The sequence below is a fragment of the Lampetra planeri genome, unplaced genomic scaffold (assembly GCF_965212315.1).
Source record: "Lampetra planeri unplaced genomic scaffold, kcLamPlan1.2.h2 scaffold_538, whole genome shotgun sequence".
Taxonomy (NCBI): Eukaryota; Metazoa; Chordata; class Hyperoartia; order Petromyzontiformes; family Petromyzontidae; genus Lampetra; species Lampetra planeri.
The window spans coordinates 5,888-26,726 of NW_027615361.1; the positions used below are offsets into that span (position 1 = coordinate 5,888).

The 20,839-nt window shown below is 43.4% G+C and overlaps 2 protein-coding genes across 2 annotated transcripts; both read right to left on the reverse strand.

The window, feature by feature from the left end:
* Positions 1-4,073: 4,073 nt before the first annotated feature.
* LOC144741410 (complement C1q tumor necrosis factor-related protein 6-like) lies at positions 4,074-13,646 on the reverse strand. The gene is given in 8 exon segments (XM_078623955.1): positions 4,074-4,499; positions 4,501-4,599; positions 4,601-4,623; positions 5,148-5,267; positions 7,295-7,326; positions 12,179-12,253; positions 13,034-13,178; positions 13,607-13,646. Coding segments are annotated over 8 exon segments (960 nt in total).
* Positions 13,647-19,140: 5,494 nt separating this feature from the next.
* Positions 19,141-20,816, reverse strand: LOC144741411 (SUMO-conjugating enzyme UBC9-like). The gene is made up of 6 exons (XM_078623956.1): positions 20,751-20,816; positions 20,589-20,672; positions 20,111-20,183; positions 19,424-19,533; positions 19,271-19,350; positions 19,141-19,204 (listed from the first exon to the last, which is right to left on the reverse strand). The coding sequence occupies exons 1-6, from the start codon at positions 20,814-20,816 to the stop codon at positions 19,141-19,143; spliced, it is 477 nt and encodes a 158-aa protein (XP_078480082.1).
* Positions 20,817-20,839: the final 23 nt, after the last annotated feature.

Genomic DNA, 20,839 nt, shown 5'->3' on the forward strand with positions numbered 1-20,839 from the left:
CGGGTGCGTCTGCAGAAAACGGACCCAAGCACACGTCGATGGCCGAAGCACAAAACCTCCAGGCTGCAAAGGTCCTATACATGTGGGGGGGAAAAGATCGAATACCTGGAAGTGTTGCACTTTTCCACCACGCTTTCCACGACAGGTCGGCTCGATTTGGCTTTTTTTTCGTTTCCACTGGTGATAGAACCTATTGGTCACCTCAGACAGGGGGGCCGTCCTCTCATTGGTCCCTACGGACAGAGGGCCGTCCTCTGATTGGTCACCTCAGACAGGGGGCCATCCTCTCATTGGTCCCTCCGGACAGAGGGACGTCCTCTCATTGGTCCCTACGGACAGAGGGACGTCCTCTCATTGGTCCCTACGGACAGAGGGACGTCCTCTCATTGGTCCCTCCGGACAGAGGGACGTCATCTCAACTGTGTTTTTCTCTACTTGCATCCTGCTCTCGCTCTGTCTGTGACAAAAACCCACAAACTGAGCAGCAGGTTCACATCCTCCATCTCCTCCATTGTTTCTGTGTTTGTGTGGCGTATAAAACACATAAAGTACTGAGTTGTGATGGAAAAAACGAGTAGAGCCGATGGACCTATTTGTGTTGTGAATATAGTCCATAAACGTGAAGGCTGTGCTGGGTATATGTAACAAATGGCATTCTAGAATAGAAGTTTTAGTTTTCTCAAAAAGGTGCATTTGTCAGAGGAGGTTTTGCTCCACGGCCATCAACATGTCAAATGTGTTTTCGCGAAGCCGAACAATGACACCTTTGCTTGTTTGTGTGTGCTCAATGCTGAACGTGCACTCCCTGAATGACACGCGCTGCTCTGATTCCACCATTGGGCGACGCAGAGTTCGTTGTCACGGCGTCCATCGACTGTACAATCGTTCACCACTCGCTCACGTCAAAGAATCAAAATCAGAACTAGGACTCAGAGTTAAGTGACTGAAGTGCCTCTAATATTTCTGTTTAATACTCCCTGAAACTAATGTCAGAGAAGATGTTGTTTACATATGCAACGTGTGAGAATGGAATAATCTACTGTGACTTTTGTTTTAAATTGTTTTAAATGTTATAGCTAAAACACATCCAATTCATAAAACATATGACAAGGTAATTGTAATTACTGGTGAAGGAGGAAAGAAGATGCACCCTCTAATTTTTCCAACATGGTAGATAAGACTCAAAGGTGCTAGAAACAAAACTAAATACTCTGAAACCTCGTGATCCTGTCATGTCCACCGTCCCTCAGCCTTCTAGAGACCATTTTTAAAATCCAAAGCACAGAACAGGCAGCAGTGAAGCAGCGCGTGTCCTTTGGGTTCTGTACATCCGGCGCGTTCTGGACTCCGTATTTTGATGTCACGGTTCCGTAGTGACGGCCCGTCAATCACACATGCTTGAAACCTTGTTGAACTGATGTCACAGACTTGGATGTCTGAAGCTCTTTCGCTTGCGACGTAGTGGACCAGTGAGGGATTTCACCCAATCCAGATAGTTTTACTCTTAATAGTTTTCAATGTAGTTGCACAAAAGTTTATTTCAGTGTTTCTGTTGAGCATGTTTTTAAGGAAGTCCGCAGCAGATGAACCTGATACCTCAGACAGACGACACGGTTGCTCTTGTTGCGTTCCACCTCACAGCATGGAAACTTTTTACTTGCAGTCATTTCAGACCTCTACTTTACTTTGAAGCATGACAGGAATGACTCGTTTCAGCCTCGTCAGCTGGAAACAGCAGCTGGGTAGTTTGTTTTTGTCTCAGCTTGTCCGTGAGGTTCGAGCTGGATTTTCAGCATTCTTTGATTTCAGTATTGCAGTATTACAAAGGGAACTTTTCCTGGTGTTTTGTCGTTGTCTTCACAAACCAGTTCAGTGCTGAATGAAAAGTTTTGCAGAGAGCAGCAGCAGTTGCTCTAATGGCAGCATGTTTGTTTCGTAGCATGACGCTGAGCACATGATGTTCGCAGGTTTAACCGCACGAATGTGACGATACTCCGTCGTTTGGATTGACTCTGAGGTCTGTTACCGTTTGATCGTGGTCCTGGATTGAGTTGCATGATTGTTCAAGAGTGAAAGATAAGACAGTGCCTTTGTTTGCGGACGTTTACATAGCAAAAAGTATTTTTGTAGGGGGAGTTCACTTTTATTTTGAACCCTGCGGAGATGCCACAGGAAGTGAATATGATGTACCGGATGGCCTTGTGATGCTTTGGGAGGTTTGTGGGTTCAGCGTGCTATCATGTAGATTGTTCCTGATCGTACATGATGTCATGGACACCCGTTGTGTAGGATTTTCTCACGTTTGACTGGTGTCGCGCTGCCTTTTCATTTGTGTTTTGTGTTTTTTGTGTTGGGTTTTTTTACATGAACTCCTCAGTGATATATTTCTTAAACCAGCTGGTTGTTCTACCACCAGGAAAAAAAATCACATCAGTGAAAACACTCTCAGCGGCAGTGTTTGTGGTTTGTATTTCAGTTTCTAGTCCAGTATTTAGTCTGTTCTTGTGCTACGGCCCTGCTGTGTGAACTGTGTGGGTTCTGATCTGTCTTTTTTTTGTTTTTTTTTTTCAAATCTGTTAGATGTTATAATGTCTTAGGCAAAAAGAACATGTTTATTTATTGCAGAATAAATGTCTACATGCTGCACTTGTTTGGGGGGAAAATCAGTCTGAATTATCAAGTAATAGATTTTTACTGCTCGTAAACATTTTTCTCTTTGTCCACTGTCTTTTTTCAAGCCACGTCTTCTATTGAACTTGTGCTAATTCCTGACATTGAATAATGTCATACGCCAAAAATATGTATATTTTTGTGACTGGTGTTTTTGTAAAATATTCATTTCATACTGCAACTGCTGTGTATCTCTACAAACAGGAAAGTTTTATTGCACTTTCATCAGTGTCTTGGTCTCATGAATCATCTCTTTGCACAAGAGAAATAAAAGTGTGGGTATGATGAAGAATCTTTTGTCTTCATTCAAATCACCTTCGGTATTACATTTGTATGATATAGTATACAATTCACTTACCATTGGGAGTCGATTACAGAAAGTGAAAAAAATGACATCCAAATCATTTCTGACATACCCAGTTTCATCCTCAGGGTGTCACTGTGTTCTTATTCTAAGTCATGACAGGCTCTCAACAAACACCAGACTTTGCTGACTCATGTTAGCAATTGTCACTGTCAACAGACAGTAGTAGCACCTTGTATGTAATTCAGACTGAATTAACAATACATTCATAACCTGTTTCTAAAAGTAGATTTCAGGAGGTCGGTTTACATAACACTGATCAGGTGCATGTACAACTCACAGCTGAATCATGGTGATGTTATGGGGTGAAACACTAAAATGACAAAGTCTAAGAGCCACTGCTGCTCATGACATTGTTTGTCTCCTGCTTACTCCGGTTAAGGGCCTGGTGTCGATAGGCAAAAGGCGGGGTTCAACCCGGACAAGTCACCACTTCATCCCTAACACGTACCACTAGACCACTCACACACTGATTAACCTATGGCATGATTTCTGGAAGTGGGAGATAGTCAGAGTACCTGGAGAGAAACTACACAGACACAGGGAGAGCATGCAAACTCCCCAGCTGGAAATCGAAACCAGGATCAATTTCTCTCTTGTTTGGTGTATTTAATTTTTTCACATTAGTTGTTTGCTGATGGAACATTAACAGCTGTAGAACAAATACCTGACCCTTTTAACACCGACAGTATCACTGGCGATACATTTGAGCTAGCATACCTTGGAGTACCTATTTGCGCCATCAGAAAAACAGTTCCTAATCTGATAAGTTGCACATGGTTCCCTGTACCTAGTGTGAAGAAGGAGAAAGCATCCATCAGTTCCTGAAAGTTGAGAAGCTAGTGAATGGGATTACTGTAATGACAAGCAACTTGCAACCTCTCAGCTTTCAGGAACCGTTGTGTAGTTACTGTACTCCAAAGTATGCTCGTGCAAATGTAGAGCTGGTGATACTGTTGGCGGTTAAAGGGTTGACTTGAATTATTCATATCATCCCCACTGTCATGTGCACAGTTTCTGTCACCACACTTGCACAGTTTCACTCTGTGTGTGCTTTAATGAGGTATCCATTGAAGGTGATGTACACATCCACATCGTCACTGTAAACGGCATTCTCTCTTTCCCTCTTATACAAGCGCACCCACACCTCATCGTTCACCTCCAGCTCCAGCATCAGGCTCTGACTCTGCATGATAGAGCGGTCACTGGGCTGTGCGTACACTATCGCCTGCTCAGCCTCATTCTGCATTATGTGCAGGTACGTCTCCTTGAAGTTCCATGTGTGAATGTTGACGTTGAAGAAGTAGATCCCTGGGATGCGGCACAGGAATTTCCCCTGGAACATGTTGAAGTGGTTGTCAACATTGACAAAGACGGTGTCAAATATCAGGGCCTGAAATGTTTCCAGGCTGTGAAGGGACTTGCGACGTCCGACGGAAAAGGCAGAGTGTTGGACTTTGCAGGGGGTCTCCTGGAAGACCCGCTTGGCCCTTAGAACCTTTGGAGCCCATGGGTCCTATGGATCCTGGAGGACCTTCCTGTCCAGGTTTACCTGAAGTCCCCTCTCTCACCACGATCTCCTTTCTCACCTGAGTGACATTGTTCAGACTAGATTGTAGAATCAGATCATTACGGGTAATGTGAAAAAAAAACAGTTATATGCAAACCACCTGTGTTTTTGGGTAATGTACAAAGCTACTACATCTAGTTAGATAGCTAGCTAACGTTATCAAAGTTAGCTACCTATGGCAGCTAACTAAAATACCTAGCTAGCTAACACTCCGTTAGCTAGCACTAACCCTAACCCATACAACCTGGAGAGATGTTTGCAAACTACCCATGTTTTGTGCAAATAACCTGGGTAATTTGCATATTACCCATTTTTTTCACATTACCTGTACCATAAATGTACAAAAGCTAAAGAATCAGATTATTGACCTCATGGACACATGTTTCATCCTTTAATAACTGCTCTAGTTTAGGCAGGTAATCCTGAGGTTTTGGAATTCTGGGATTCATAAGATAAAACAATCTTTTAAATGATCTAGAAAAAGGTATGTACAGTGGATCGGTCGTGTTAGCCTATACCCTCAAAGGCCCTTTGCTGCTGTACCTTTCAGGATGGTCATGTTGATGTAGGTGCGGACTTCTGGTACATGGTTGAACACTTTTGTCAAAGGCAGGTCTGGATCTGCGCTGCCCTCCTCAGGCTCCATGTGATCACAGCAGCGCCCTGCAAGGGAGTGGGGGGGCATGTGGAGGAGGGTACCAGGGCCACCAAGGAGGCAAAGGACAAAAGGAGGAGGACACCAAAACATCGCTGTGCCTGTAGTGCAAGCAGATGTAGACGCACCAATGCTTTTAGATGGGTTTGGAAAAAAAAGTGATCACTGCACGTTTTGGCTGTTATTCCCACAGCAGTGAAAGGGAAAAAAGGATCTCTCACCAAAGCCAGAAAAAAACAGTGAAATGGAACATTAATTATTTTTAGATTAAGCATTCTTGCAGGCACCGGTGATGTGCATTCCCCCAGAACTGACGCTGAGAGCCAAAGTGTGCCTGTGCAGTATTAGATATATACATGCTTCTTATGCAAAACATAACACATGCAGTGCTGCCTGGATCATAAATCACCAGCAAGCTCATGATTTATCACCAATTCGCCAGTTGACTCCTATTGACTGTGACTTTAATGCAGAGAAAGTCATACTTTAAGAGTTACTTTTATTCGACTGAGAGAAAAGCAGAGTTTTGCTGAAAGGAAATGTCTTGTATGTCTTCCAGACCCTTTCCACCAGGTTTACTGTTACAGCCAATGTACTGTAACTGGAACAGTGCGTGTGTAACCGATGTATAAATCTGGTTAGGTTTGATTTCACACGAAATATGTTTATTTTTGTTCCTCTTTCTGTTCTAACACAAAATTCTGCTTATGTTTGTTTATGTTTTGTTTCTTATGTTGGGGAGCTTTTATTTCGTTAAATTATTTTATTTTGAAGAGTGACGCTTGTCATACAAATGACGTCAGTCTTTTCGCGGCACTTTCCTCACTCACGCTAACCTGGAGAGGAGAGGTAAGACACCAGGAGTGTTCTTGTCGAATGTGGTTCAAAACGTGGAAAAAGCGAGTTTTCATGGTGTCTCTTTTGAAGGTGTGTGTCGTGGGGCAAGCGTGGGAAAGTGCTGTTATGCATTTTTATGATTTCACACAGGCTCGCGGGCTCCCTTTGTTTTCATTTGTTAAGTCGTCGGTATGCTAACACGCACTTGACTCCCTCGCCGCTAGCCTGGAGAGGAGACGTGTGTGTCGTGGGACAAGCGAGGAAAGTGCTGTAACGCATTTTTATGGTTTCACACAGAAATAAACCAGCAAGCAGACGAGCGACACAATGACAAAGACACAACGCAGAGTGTAGCGAACCGGCTACACGTGCAGGCTGTATATGGGACAGATGTATGCATACGGACAAACGGTAAAGGTTTGGCTTCATTAACACACAGTTTCATTGTGAAACACTTCGCACTTGTACATCATGTCTCGTAGGTGATGGAGGGTGCGTAAGTATTTTCACTGTATGTTAATGACCTACCTGATGCAAGTTCATATTCAGTAATTCAAATGCAGATGCTGCAGTGGTTTTGACATGTCTTTCGCCTAATAGCTTAATCGCTAAAATCGTATTTTAACGTTTTCAGAAAAAATGAGAAAAATTGCCTCAAAATGAGGGACAATGTAAGGTAGATATCGCAATTTGGTCAAACCACGACATAGGCAATATGTTATGTATGGCATATCTTATGCAGTATGTTATGACGCTGACGATATGCAAGAAACTATACGGAAATAATAATGGATCAGTATTACTGTATTATTCATTCCCTCCACTGTCAAACAAACAAACAACATAACCCTCTAAACAACACAACGACATGACCAGTAAAAGTCCTGCATGTTAATTTGTTACGTTGAGGCGATGAGACATTTACGAGTATAATATTTATTATTTATATTGCAGCATCTGGACACGTGCCTGGTGTTTTTTATCAGTAATAACACATGAATTACATTAACAGGTTGAGTGAAATCCACTTTCTCTTGCAATGTCTAGACTTATTTTGTAGATTTTCAGGCACTGCAAACACTCTGTGATCTAAGTGCATCTCTGAAAACTGTAATCAGAAGTTTGTAAAACATGATCATCATGGTCACAAAACTGTGCAAGCGATCGACTGTTAACGTAGGATGGAAATCAATCTCACCTCGTTCACGTCTCTGCTGCTGCTTTGGTCCGCTGAGAGGACGGAAGAGAAATTCCAGAGCTCTCCTTGAGCGTGTGTGTGTGTGAGTGAGATGTAAGACGTTACCCCTGTTTTTTCCTGATCCCTCCTAGTTTAATGCACACGACTCTCCCACTCTGTCTGTTTATTTAACAACAAAATACAGTCACAGTCTGAGCTTGTCTGCCCACAGACAATGACCCATACTGTAGATGCTCATTGAGACAGATGCATCCTGTATTTACAAGTTTGAGTGAACTCCCGGTCATCCCCTCCTGGATTCAGGATTTCCGCTGTGCTGAATTATTCCTCCCAGCTGCTGGTCAGAGAGCCAGAGTCAGGGTGGGGGCCAAGCGGGGATCAGGGGTCCTGTTGGTCCTCTTTATTTCCTCAAAGATCCAGCACTGATCAACAAGTGCACAAACTTGATGATTGACATCTTTTATGTTGGATCGCTGTGCTGCCTCCAGCTCCCTGTTGCGTGTCTCCTCCATGCGCTATATATTGGAAGAGGTCCTTCAAGAAGTAACCATAGTCCTCTTCCTTTACCTCAAGCATTCTGCTCTGGACTCCTACAGTGCCTCCAGGCCTTCTCTGCCTCCCTTCAGGTTCTGGTCAGTTTTCATTGCTTCCCCTTTAAGGAGGTTATGTTTTTGTTGTACGTTGTACGTCTGTTCCATGCAAAAACTACTGATGTGATTCCCATGAACATTTAACTGAGATGTCTGCTGGAGGTGATCCAGAGCTCGGTAGAATGACTGATGGCCCTCAGTTCATCTAGTGCAAACCCCCATATCTGTCCTATTAGGTCCGTCTTCCATACCCTGGCTTCTCTGCCAAAGAGTGTGAATAGTTCTCTCACTGTTTGCTAGCTACCCAAGCCACAGCCTGAACACACACTTGTTGACATTATCAGGGCAATGGAAATTAGCCAATCGTAGTTTGTTTTGGATGAGTTTGATGGAGAGACGGCAGTGTGATGGAAATGGAGTCCTTTGGTTGTCTTTTGAAGAAATGTCTGTCAGTAAACCCGTTCAGTCGATTCATCGGCTGCAGCTGATGTTGTTGTGTACATGACTATTTTGATGACACTGTCATCATCCTGTTAAGCCCCGCCCCCAGACTCTGGACATGGCTCTGAGTCCATCAGATCCAGAGTTGCTGGATGGTACAACTCAGCAGAACATCCTAACTAGAAACAATAAGCCTGGTTTTGTACAACAGTACAACAATGTGACTACACCAGCTCCTTCCCTGCTCGCTATCTGGATCTCATTGTATTTAAATTTATACCCAGTTTTCAGGTTTCCACTCTACTTTATAACCCCCGATGCAGTCTTTCCCATATAGAATTCTTTTCTGTCCCAGACATAGAGGAGGCTGAGGCAGGATCTTAGCACACATGCAAATGAGCACAGCTGTTGACCATTACCGCCTGTGGATCCTGGGGGATGAGGTTTCATACACTCATGCACTTACATCAGTCGAACATTCCTCTGCTTTTCTGGCCAATGTTAACTATTATATCCTTGATGCAATCCAAGTTCTCAATCTTTATGTGCATTTCTTATTAGTAGGGGCCTTTCATCTTTGAATTCTGCCAAGTCCTCCTTTGGTATCAGATAGCCCTTTTCAGTGTTCTTCAGACTTAAGATGTATTTCTAACTGTGTGATATCTACTTTACGCTGAAATTCCTGACATTGTTAGTTATGACCACACAAGCAGCATCTCATGAATTTCTCACACACACACATCCACATCTAACGCTCAAGACCAAATCTGTATCTTTGCAGTTGTAAAGTCCATCAACTGGTAAAAATGCAGATTTCGCAGTCAATCTATAATCTAGAGATGATTTAGAGTTGATTTAGTGCAAATACGCTGAGTGCCATGACTTGATTTAATATTCAGTGTCTGTTACATACGTACATATGTTAACATGAGTTAACTAAACAAAAACAAAAGGGTCTCAACTGCCCCCTGGTGGCTGCTTGCAGTACTGGTCACAAAAGCCATCTCCATGTTCTCTCTTTCCAAAGCTTGTTTCCTGCTGATGTGTCATACAGTGGAACCATGAAACATAAAGTCTACGGTTCAATACAGGCTCCTGATGCTGTAATTGTTGTGAATTCAGTTAGAAATTATCATCACAGGCTTGCTTTTGACCGATCATTTACACTTTGTTTTTACAGGTGAGGAATACTGTGATATGCATGTCAAGAAAGGATGTCGTTGGTTGTGTCAGTGTTAAATGTCAACCCACAGTCTCTTTCTCCCTTCCTCCCTCTCTCTCACACACACAGACCACCACAACCACCTGACAGGACTTGTAAACAGTCAAAACTACAGATGTAAACGTAGAAAGTACGCAGCTCAAACCCCTCAGACCTCATTCACAACGACACAGGAAGCCAAACGCTGACCCTCTTTTTTAAAAATTTATTTTGGTCTCCGCATAGATAGAACAATGGAAAACACTTGAGTCAAGAACCGACTGACCTCAGCTACACACTATATAAAAAAAAAGCAGAAAACGACCTGTTCTTATTATAATGACAATGGTTGTTGCACGTGGGCCTTCGGGTGTGGTGAACACCGTGGCCAGTCTGACTGTATGGGAACTTGAGGTCACAATTGCTGGCAGTGATGTCAGTCCCAGAAGCAGCTGATGGCAATCATATGAGCAGGTTGCCATGGTGACATGACTGAGTCATACAGTAGAGTTGCCTGTTTGAGGGTTAGAGAGAGTTGATTTTAATAAGAAGTGACAAGAATTGCCGGCTTATAGAGAAGAATTGCAGAAGTTGGACAAGATTCTTGGACAAAAGCCACAGGAGCAGTCCACTTCTGACAACAGCTAACTAAAGTTCAGATGGACGCATTGCTGAATGTTGTCTGTAGGTCTTTGAGGGTGAAATAACCAACTTTACAGGATTCCACAGGCACAGAGGACGACCTGTACATTGCTCCAGCAACAGGCCAGCCTTCACATCCATCAACGGCGGCCATAGCTTGTTCCATCTGTTGGCTTTCAGAAGATATCTGAGATAAACTGGGAGGAGATGAAGGGGAGCCCACCTGTCCAAACGGAGGGAGTGGGTGGGTGAGAGGAGAACAGTCGACATGTGAAACCTCCTCCGCTTCAACTAGCATATCCTGTCGATCTTCTTTGATGTCCTCCTCCTCATTTCCAAGCCAAAAGCCACAGTCCTGGACTCGGTGGCTCCCTGCTTAAGCTGTCATAGGCCAAAGAGTTGGGGAATGAAGGGCAGAGGTGAAGGGGGAGGAGAACATTTTGGGGGACAGAATCCTGTGGCTGTTGTGGATGGTGTAAGTCATCCTCATGGGTGAAGTAGGCGGGACTGGGGTCATTTTGAACTGAGCTACCGGACAAGCTGGACAGGAAATAGCCCATGTTGGAGAAACTGGATGAAGAGGAAACGTCAGCAGTGCCCTTTGTGTTGCAGCTAGCTGAAGGGAAGTTGTTGCAACGAAGGGGGGCCAATGGACGGAGAGGTGGGTGGAGCCTCATCCCATCTCTCACACACCTCTAGAGTGGAGATGTGGTCCAGTGGCTCGGCAATGAAGAATGATGCTGAAGCTGAATGAGAGTTCAGCCATTTCTGGTGTGAGAGAAAGACATGTACAGTGAATACAATTTTAGCTGTGTCTAGCAATGTCTCCACCCACTTAAGTGTTTCAAAGAGGTTCAGACATTTGTCATTGCAAAAAATAAAAACATTTGAATTGTTTGTAAGGGGGTGATGTTTACGACAACAACAGTGGCTCCTTTCCAGTTCTCTGTCCTCTATCACTCTTTGTGTTCTATCCAATCAGATCTCGGCGTTCAGTCACGTGCTCCCCACGTGTCTGCTTGTGTTCAGGGTGTTTTAGTCTTTTGTTATGAGTGTGTTTTTGGATGTCTTTTGGCTGTTTTCAGTCACATCCATGTGTTCTGTGACTTTTGGTTTATTATTCCCTAAACTTTGGATTTATTTTGGACTCTACGTTGGACGCTTGTTTATGTTTAGTTTTTTATCCGTTGTCATTTTTCTGTCATTCTGCAACTCGTTTATTACTGGTCTGCTACTCACCAATGTAGAGATGGTGACAAAACAGTGTTAAACCATTCATAGAAAAAATATTTTTACCTTCAGATCTCCGCTGTGAACAGAGTGGGAGAGTTTGGAAGTATTTTGCAGGATTAGGTACTGGCTTTCTTTTTAGGAGCCTGAAACAACAAAAGAATCAATTGAGCTGCACGCACACACACACACACACACTCGCAGCATCTGGTGTTCTCACCCCTTCCTCAGGCAGCTTCTGTAAAAGGCCAGTAGTCCAGTGATGAGGAGAGCTGAGCCAAACAACACAAAGCGGAGTAATGCTGATGTTTGATCTACAGTCCACTCTGAAAAGAAACAAGTCATGTTAAGTTGATTAAGTGAAGCAAGTCAAAGTGTCATAGTGATGTGACCGTGTAGAGTCAATTTCCTTCTGTCAGTCGACCATCATCAGTAGGTTGGTAAAAAAACATTTGAAGCCAAGTGCGACTCCATTCACACTGATATCAAATAAATCTGTTCCGTGTGTACGAGTCAATGAACTCGACACAAAATGGACCGCTGTGATAAAACCGTAAATTGTATATTGGATTCTGACTGATGTCCAAGTCTGATTTTCTTGCTTTGGCAACTTTCTGTCGGCAACCTGGAAAACAACTCGGATGGCGACTTGGACAGTTGGTGGGATGTACTATCATTCCTATAGTCACCTTGATTTGGGGCTCCTGTCCTCACCCAGGTTGTTGCTGGACTCCAGTCGCTCCACTGGCTGTTCTCTCTGTCTGTGGGCTGGACTCTCACCTGGACCTCCCAGCTCCTCGGTAGATTCCCAGCAGCTTCTCTGAACTCTGGTATGTTTCTGAACCAGGAACTGACCTGATGAAGGACAGTGTTAATTCATAAAAAACAGACATAAGACATGTCCTACCACATTCTTCGTACTGTATCGCATTAGACGATGTATGAAATTCAGTTTCTGTGAGCTGATTCTTCAAAGTAATTCAACTACATTTGATGGCTTTTCGGAATGAATGTTGTCAACTGTTTCAAATGTGATGTGTTTGTGTGTGTGCGTGTGCGTGTGCATGTGCGCGTGCAGACGTCTCTCACCTCCAGCGGCTGTTGAGTATCCTTAATCTGAATTTCAAACTCAATCTCTCGGTGGTGTTTGGAAAAGGGGCGTCCTGGACTCCACCATATGAAGGTCTCATTATCAGTGCTGCTGACATTGGGGACACCTGGAGGGTGCATTTTTACTGCACACACACAAAGGACATACAATTATTATTATTTTTTTTTGTTTGTTTTTTTTTACAGCTTTTTAAAAATAAAAAGTTGCACCCACTGTGGCCACTTGGTTCATAGTTGAGGAGGTTCTCCACCAACGTACCATTACACTTCATGCTGATGTTGGGCAGGACTTCAAAAGGAGTGAAAACCTGGATTGACCCGTTCGTCAGTGACACTCATGTTTTATCTGCTTATGGGGGTTATTTTTGATTTACCTCATTATCAAAGGTGAAACTGCAGCCTGGAGGAAAACCCCTGCGCCGCTCCAGTTTACAGCTTCGACTGGAACAGACAGTGACAGATTAGGACTGCAAGCTGGGTTGTTACTAAACCTGCTCTCTGGTTTATATCTGTTTTATAGCATACCGAATCACGCTGGAAAGTCGGACACCGCTCCTCAACTTCCGGGTCTTCTTGAAGCCCAAGATCCAACAGTCAGGACCAGGATCCGCTGACGAGTCGTCCCACGTGCAGCTGACGTTGCTGACGAAGTCGTTCACACAGGTGAGCCCTGCAAAAATTCAAACGAGCTCACATTATTACAATATTCTGATTATTGAGTGATCCAGCGTTAACTTTATTCCCATTATCACGTTGAAAACACTTGTAACCTCTGCACAGTTACAAGTGAATTCTGTACAATCCACTTCAGAATGTGTGTTCATGGAATGTGTGTGTGTGGGGGGGGGGGTCCATTGACTTTCCTGCAGTAACACACATAGAAATGATCAATAAAACCTTGGAAAGCTGTGAGGGCGTGAGTCATCTGCACGGGAACACAAAAAGCAGGGCGAATAAGAACCGCAGCATCTCCCAGACAACGGTCACCATCTTACTGTGAACACAAAGAACCCACACATAGCACATTGGAGCACATAAAAAAGTACAAAATTTGATTTGATTTGAATTTTGATTATTAAAAATTGGACAATACAATACAAATTTCCACCTCCAGTCCCCTTGGCAGGTCGGTGTCCATCGCGTCGATGGAGAATTGTAAGAGTAGGAACCATAGAAACAGACATTACAGGCAAAGAGTTGGAGGACCTCTTAATTTGTCGTGTTAAATTAGAAAGTGCTGTCAAGTGCTCATCGCACTGCATTTAACATTTTCAGAGTTGGATTGATTACGATAACTTTGACATACATACATGTCTGAATCCAGAGGCAGCAGAATATATGACTCTTTAAATGAAACAACCAGAGGTTCTAACATACGTCTGTATTCAGTGTGTGTGTAAACGGACCAACATGAACACTCATACTGAGAGGGCGACAGAACGCGGTGACAGTTGAAAACTTCACTGAATGACTGACGCCGCTGGCACCTGCGCTTCTGTGCAACATGCCGTCACACTGCAACTGTCAATGATCTCGGCAGTCAACGAGCGCTTTCTGTCTGCTGTGTCACCCGTCAGATTCTGAAGTGTGTGTGTGTGTCAGAGACTGTATGAAAAGGACAGAACAGACGGCGCTAACGTCATTATGGTAACTGATGATGATGATGAGTTTCTGAGGAACAACACATCATATGATGTCAACGAACAGGAGACAACGCAGTTAAGAATTAATACTGTATATATACACAGTATACTATACATATACTATATATACATATAATATGTATATGTCTATATGTACAGTATATATACACTGATATATATATCATTGTATATTCAGCTAGTAGGTAACGAGTGAACAATGCTCCTGTACCTGTTAGTGAGGAGAAGAAGTAGTCGAGGGTCGTCTCTGCTGAACTGGTAGATTTACAACTTCATGCTCAGTTTGTCCCTCGTTCCTCTGCATCACTCGCTCACTCTCTTGTGCAATTTTCTCTTCACCTCTCTGTCACTCATCCCTCCGTCTCCTCAGTCTCACTCAGCGTTTTAAGTGCCCAGTGACATTTTGCATCTTTAACCGCATCGGTCCCCGAAGCCTGACAGGAAGTCTCATGAAGCTGTGAGTGGTAGTGCGACACTGACAGGCCGGACTGAGGAGGTAGGTGTGTGTGTGTGTGTGTGGGGGGGGGCTCTGAGGCTCGTTGACGAGTTGAGGCTCGTTGACGAGTTGAGTCTCCTCTTGCTGATCCCATAACACCTTAATACGACTGTCGCACTGAAAACCAGAAATACACCAGCACACCACATCCTGTCTCCTAATCACAATTTGAAGTGGTTGCATGAAGAGAAACTCAAGTTGTACTATGAAGTGGTTTATGTGAATGAAACGTTAAAGATTCAAAGGGCTGAAGAGGCTGAGCGGACCTGTTTTAGAACCATGGGGTTTATTTAAGACGCACAAAAAAAGAAGCACTAGGTCTGAACTGAACCGCTGCTTGTTGCAGACGTGTGTTCTCTGACGGGGGGAGGAAAGACGCCTGCAGAACGACACTCACTCAAAGGTCAGTGATCATCTCCTCTCTGTCTCCACACACCACAAAGAACGCTGTCAGTCGGACCATCTCCCAACAACAGATGACCTAGTCATCATTTATGACCGCCGGCTGACACAGGCCCCAGATGGAAACTCACTCATGTTTATTTTATTTGTAAAGACAATTATCTCGACACGTCACAAATGACAATAGTAATCAAATATAGTAATTATTATTATTTAACGTGAGCATGAGCATTTAAATACTAAAATGCGAGTGTCTTTATCTGGTCCAGCAAAGGGAAAACAAGTGTTTTTGACAACATCCTATTCAGTGTTGTTGATCTTCTTCATGTACAAAAGTGATTGTGTAACTCTTCCATGATGCACGTCAGCCTAAAGGCCACACACACACACACACACACACACACCACACACACACACACACACACCTGTCACAGCATATGTTTGAGACATACAGAGAACATCGTTTACAGGCCTGTTGAAGGCCAGCGGCTGAGTTTCCTGTGTTTCCTCAGGTGTCAGCAAGAGACAAGTGCAGGGGAAAGTGTGTTGGGGGGGGCCAGAGGTGTGGAAATAAGTTTTTAAAAAAATCCATCTGACAGCAGAAGTGAGAAATTTGGGGGTCATCAAGCCGGGAGGATTTAATCTTCAGTGACCAGAAATGTTGACTTCAAGCAAATAGTAAACAGACACAGAAGAAGAAAAGAGAAAATGGGTCTTATAGAGATGTGGTTTGTAATAAATGAGATTAAATGAAGTGTTCAGTTGTGGTCGTGTGGCCCGATGCTCCTCCCAATCTTCCGTTCTACTAGTACTACTACTTCTTCACTGGGTTATATATCTGAAATCTAAAAAAGGCTGCAACAAATAGCAGGTTTCAGTGGTTTCAGTGTGAACCGCCTCCATTCCGCTGCCTGAGAGAACGGCTGTTCATGTGAACTGAATTTGACAAATCACGTTTCAAAATTGCCAGACGAATTTCTGCTGTTGGTCGTGAAACATGACAGTTATATCTGATATATGATGTGAGTGTGCTGCTTCCTTCATTTCACTTTATTTCCAACACAGTCCTCCTGTCGTCGCATCACAACATAAAATGTGACAGGTCACATTTCATTTTTTGTATCTACACAGCTCGAAGCGGGCTTTGCTTCGTTGTCCCTGTGTAGAAGTGGAACGGGGACTTTATTTCCAAGTGTTTTTCTTTTTCTTCAGCATCTTGTGGACTGTCTGGTTCACCAGGTTTCTCTCTGTCCACTGGACTGCAGACGAACCAGAACAAGACATGGCCGACAGAGAAATAAAAAAACATGAAAACAGTCCTCAGAGGAAATATTTGATTTTGATTTGACCTAAGTCGTTGTGTTGTTCTCATCATGTCAGAATTACAGCCAATCGTGTTCCTTTATCAGTGATCAAAAGACATTTCATGACCTGAAACCTCAGGATTCACCAGAACATAAAAATCCCCTGGTGTTTCTCAGAACAGAATGTGATGACCAAAAACCATCCTGAGGTTCAGTGTTGAGACTGAGGGAAAAGAGGAAACGATACCTAAGTCATCTGTTTTGTGGCCAAACCACCGAGGTGGGTCTGCAGGCCAGGAGAGCACCGGGTGCTGGACATACGACATCATGCTGAGGGATTTCCATGGTAACGGAGCACCTAGAAGTGATCGGACATTTGAAAAACCCACATCATAGCAGCTAGCTAGCTTGCCAAGAGCTAGCGAGCTAGCTAGCTGTCTATGGCGTACAAAAACAATCAATTGATATTGTCAATGACCAATAACATCGATTGTGATTGTTTTTTTAAATTAACACTACAACTTAAAATTGAATTTAAAGCATTACTTTAAAAAAATGACCTTGCCAAAACCAATATTTAGCTCACATAGTACATCTCTTAATAAACCACAATAGTTCTAACAAACTAAGACTGCTTAGAACAATTCTTTCCAAACTCCAAACTGTGTGTGTGGTAAACAAAGTAAATTATTCAACAGGATAAAACAGGTTGTGTTGCAGCTCCCTGAGATTGACCTCTGATTGTGAAATCATAAGATGTTTTCAGTGTTTTTAGGGTAAATGCAGATGAACGCACCTGGAAATATGTTGGTGCGGACACAGTGACTCAGACTTTGATAGCTCTCTGGATACGAGAAGGTGGGTTCAGGATCGGTACAGGGGGGCAGTACTGGGGGGGCGGGCGGTACCAGGAGAGGCTCCTGGGAGGTTTCTAATTCTGCCATCTACAATCATACACACAAACAGTTACGACGCAAAGATTTTGACAAACTCACTGCAAGCACTGAAGAAAAACACGAACACCTTGGCAGAGGTAACAGTCAGCATAATGGAGCTCTGGTACCACCTGTGGCCACAGAGAGGATTGCAGTTTAACAATGCACATTGTAACGTTCCTATATCTACACATGGATTCAGATACGGTTCTTCCTTGGACCAACATCTCTGGTCATTTTCAGTAGAATCTGGTCAGTAGTTCTGGCGTCAGGTTGTTAACAAACACGGTCAGCATAAAAACAGAAGTAAAAATGACTCAAAAATCTCGTACCTGCGGCTTCTTTCTGGTCGGGGTGTCTTTCTGGTTAATTGAGGTCACACTCAACCACAGGAAAGGGTGCAAAGGTGTTATGTTTCCTATGAATGACACGTACGACACTGGAGAGCATCAGGTTTCACTGAAGTACAAGAACCAAAGAGATAAAGCTGTGTAATTTCACTGATATTTCTTTGTCGATGACACCTTTTTTTTTAAGCTTGTGGAAGAGGTGAAATTGGAAATGACTTTGTCCTACCACACTCTGCCCTTAGACCTGCTGTCCTTCCAACGCTGAGAGGAAGGAAACACTCCCCCACAACAGGATAAATAAGTTAGAAACCTGAGGAACATTCCAGTCCCCGGTGGACAGATCACCAAAGGTTGTCGCATGTAGAGACGATCAAATCTTTTCACTTTTTAAGGACGACAGTCTCTTCATACAAAGTGCATGACTCGTGAAATATATCTCAACAGGACGAGACGGGAACGTTGCCAAGACGACCTGTCAAAACTTGCATCACACATGTATTTTTAGCGCATGGACATCCTGTCTCAATGGTCAACACACAGAAACGTTCTCATGTATTCTTTATTTCACACGTATGTTTTTTATTTGTTCTAATACCACACACACACACGTCAACTGGCTAAAACAATATAAAACATAACTTCCACCATTATTTATATTATGTACATGCTCTCATATACGCCAAGGCAGAAAACTGCAGGTCTTTGCTTCCTCTCAAGTGCACTTTTCTTCCTGGTTTGAGGGGCCATTCTGAGCGGTGTTTGTATTTCTAGGTTTATATTATTTTGAATGCATTGCAAATTAACAAACACACGGCACCAACTTTTGTTATTTTGACAGTGGAACGTCCCTTCGGTATCATTTTACAGCGCTTTGGGAGGCGGACGACTGGTGAAAATGAATCGCTCTAATTTGGCTTTTTTTTTTTTTCCTTTTTTTTAAATGTCATTGAAGCAAAGCCTTTCCACCTCATCTTCCAACACTGGTTAGCTTGCAGCCTTATATAACACACGTGCGTGGATTGTCTTTAAACTTATTACAGAGCTCCATCTTTTTCAGGAAACTTAATGTGTGAGCGGAATAAACCAACTGTTGACCTTTATGTGTGAAAACATCCCTGGAAGTATGTGAAGTTTTTGATGGATAGAAGAAAAAAAAAGAAAACATCTCCCTTGTCCACGGCGAACACCTCACAGAGTGGTTTGGAGGGTTTCTATCCACACGATAAGACAGGATCAATGGAGGCGGCGCTCGTGGAGGAAGTGGACAATGACAAATGTTCTGGTCTCAAAAATACAATCTGGGAGACGTTTTGCAGTTTAAAAACAAAACAAAAAAAAACAACAGGCCAACTGGTCGTGTGTGATGGTGTGATAATACTTGAAAGCAGACTGGTACTGGAGAAGTCCTATCGGCTCACTGCCTGTTCTTTGTGACCACTTTCAGTTCAGGGTGCTCAGGCGGGACGCAGACCGCGCCGGCCGCTCTATGTGGGGGCAAACTTCTTGGCCTGTGCCCGTACCCGCTTCTCATAGTCCATCCGGTTCTGACTGAAATGCAAAACCAGAAAAAAGATTCATCTTTAGGCACCTGGAGGAGCAAACACACCAACTTACCAGTAGATTGTGTAAGCCTCTGCTTGTGCCGGGTCCTGGATGTTTGGCTCGTTCAGCAGCTCCTGAATGCCCAGAAGGATCTGAAAACACAGCCAGGCGTGGTGTGAGCGTGCCGGTCCGGAGTTACAACTTTCCACCCTCTCTGCGCTCTACCTGTTTGATGGTGATGGCAGGCCGCCAGTCTTTGTCCTCCTCCAGAATGGACAGACACACGGTGCCTGACGGGTACACGTTTGGGTGGAATATTGGCGGCTCAAACTTGCCTAAGTAGAAATTATGCAGACAAAGACCAGGAAAAAAAAGAAAGTTAAAAAAAACCCCCGATGAACAAAAGCCATTTAAGAAAAAAAATATTCCCAGAATTGAATTTTCCTTCTTTGTGTCTTCAAACATCACAAAAAAATGATCTCAGCTCGTCGATTTGTCGACATGTTGAAGATTCATCTGGTTGGAAGTTGGAACTCAGTTTATACTTTATGGGACTCAGACGTCGGCTGTAAGCGAAAACACACCAACCAGCCATCCCAGGTCACTACGTGATATCATCACGAGATGGAAGAACTCATTGGACAAATTTTTCCATCATTTAGTGGTAACAATGAAACTCATGTTTGTATATAGATTCATCACACACAGGTGGACATGTTACAAGTGTTTCTTTCTTTTCATTAGACTTTCCTACGATAGCGAGGTTTGGGTTTTCATTAGCTCTAACTTGTAATTTATCAAAATTAAAAGAAAGAAATACTTGAAATATTTCTGTCGAATTTTGGAATTGATTTACTGAAAAAAAAAATTAAAACATTTCAGCCCGTGGAAGTAAGTAAACAGAGAACTTACATTTTGGCGGTGAGGATGGGTAGTCATCTTTGAAGAGCATTCTGAGTTTATAGAGGCCCCCCTCCCACAAGGTCTGACGGACATGGAGACAAAACCAGTCAAAATCTATGCAAAAAAAACCCCTTCCGTCTTACTCTTCTAGATGATTTCAAACAGTTTCTTTTTTTGTTCACACTGAGTCTGCAGCCTACTCACAGCCGACAAACTACAACAGGAAACAGCTGAACTTTTGATGAAGTTTGTGTAGTTTTTCATCATTCCAGGCATCAAGGAAATGTGATAAGTTGACGGTACTGATGAAACAAGTGAGCAGAAAAAGGCTTCGCTTTTTTTTTTTTTAATTCAGAGACTATACAGGATTGGTAAAGGTAGAAACCGAGAATACAAACAAAGTTTACAACGCGGAGGACCGCTGGGCACAAACGTTTGGTTTACTTGGATGTGGACCGATGGAGCTGTCCATCTGGTCCTTACTTACTCCTTTCTTTCCGGGAATGGCACACTCCCAGTTCATCAGATTCATGGTTCCATCTGGATTCTTGGTGGGCACGGCGACAAACCCCTGTGTGGATCAGAGCAAAGCCTCAACGTCAAGGATCGTGCACTCTGCGTCAGTGTCGCTGTCAGTGCTGCTACATACAAACGGGTGGTCTTTCCTCCAGGCTTTGCGCTCCTGAGACAGTCTGCTAAGAGCGATGCCAGACATTGCTGCTCATTAACGCCCTCCTG

Coding starts and splice junctions, on each gene's coding strand:
- LOC144741411 (XM_078623956.1), bottom strand. CDS start 20,816: ATGTCTGGCATCGCTCTTAGCAGACTGTCTCAGGAGCGCAAAGCCTGG. Junction 19,534..20,110: donor CCCATCCTCACCGCCAAAAT/GTAAGTTCTCTG, acceptor ATTTCTACTTAG/GCAAGTTTGAGCCGCCAATA. Junction 19,351..19,423: donor CTGCCATCACCATCAAACAG/GTAGAGCGCAGA, acceptor CTGTGTTTTCAG/ATCCTTCTGGGCATTCAGGA.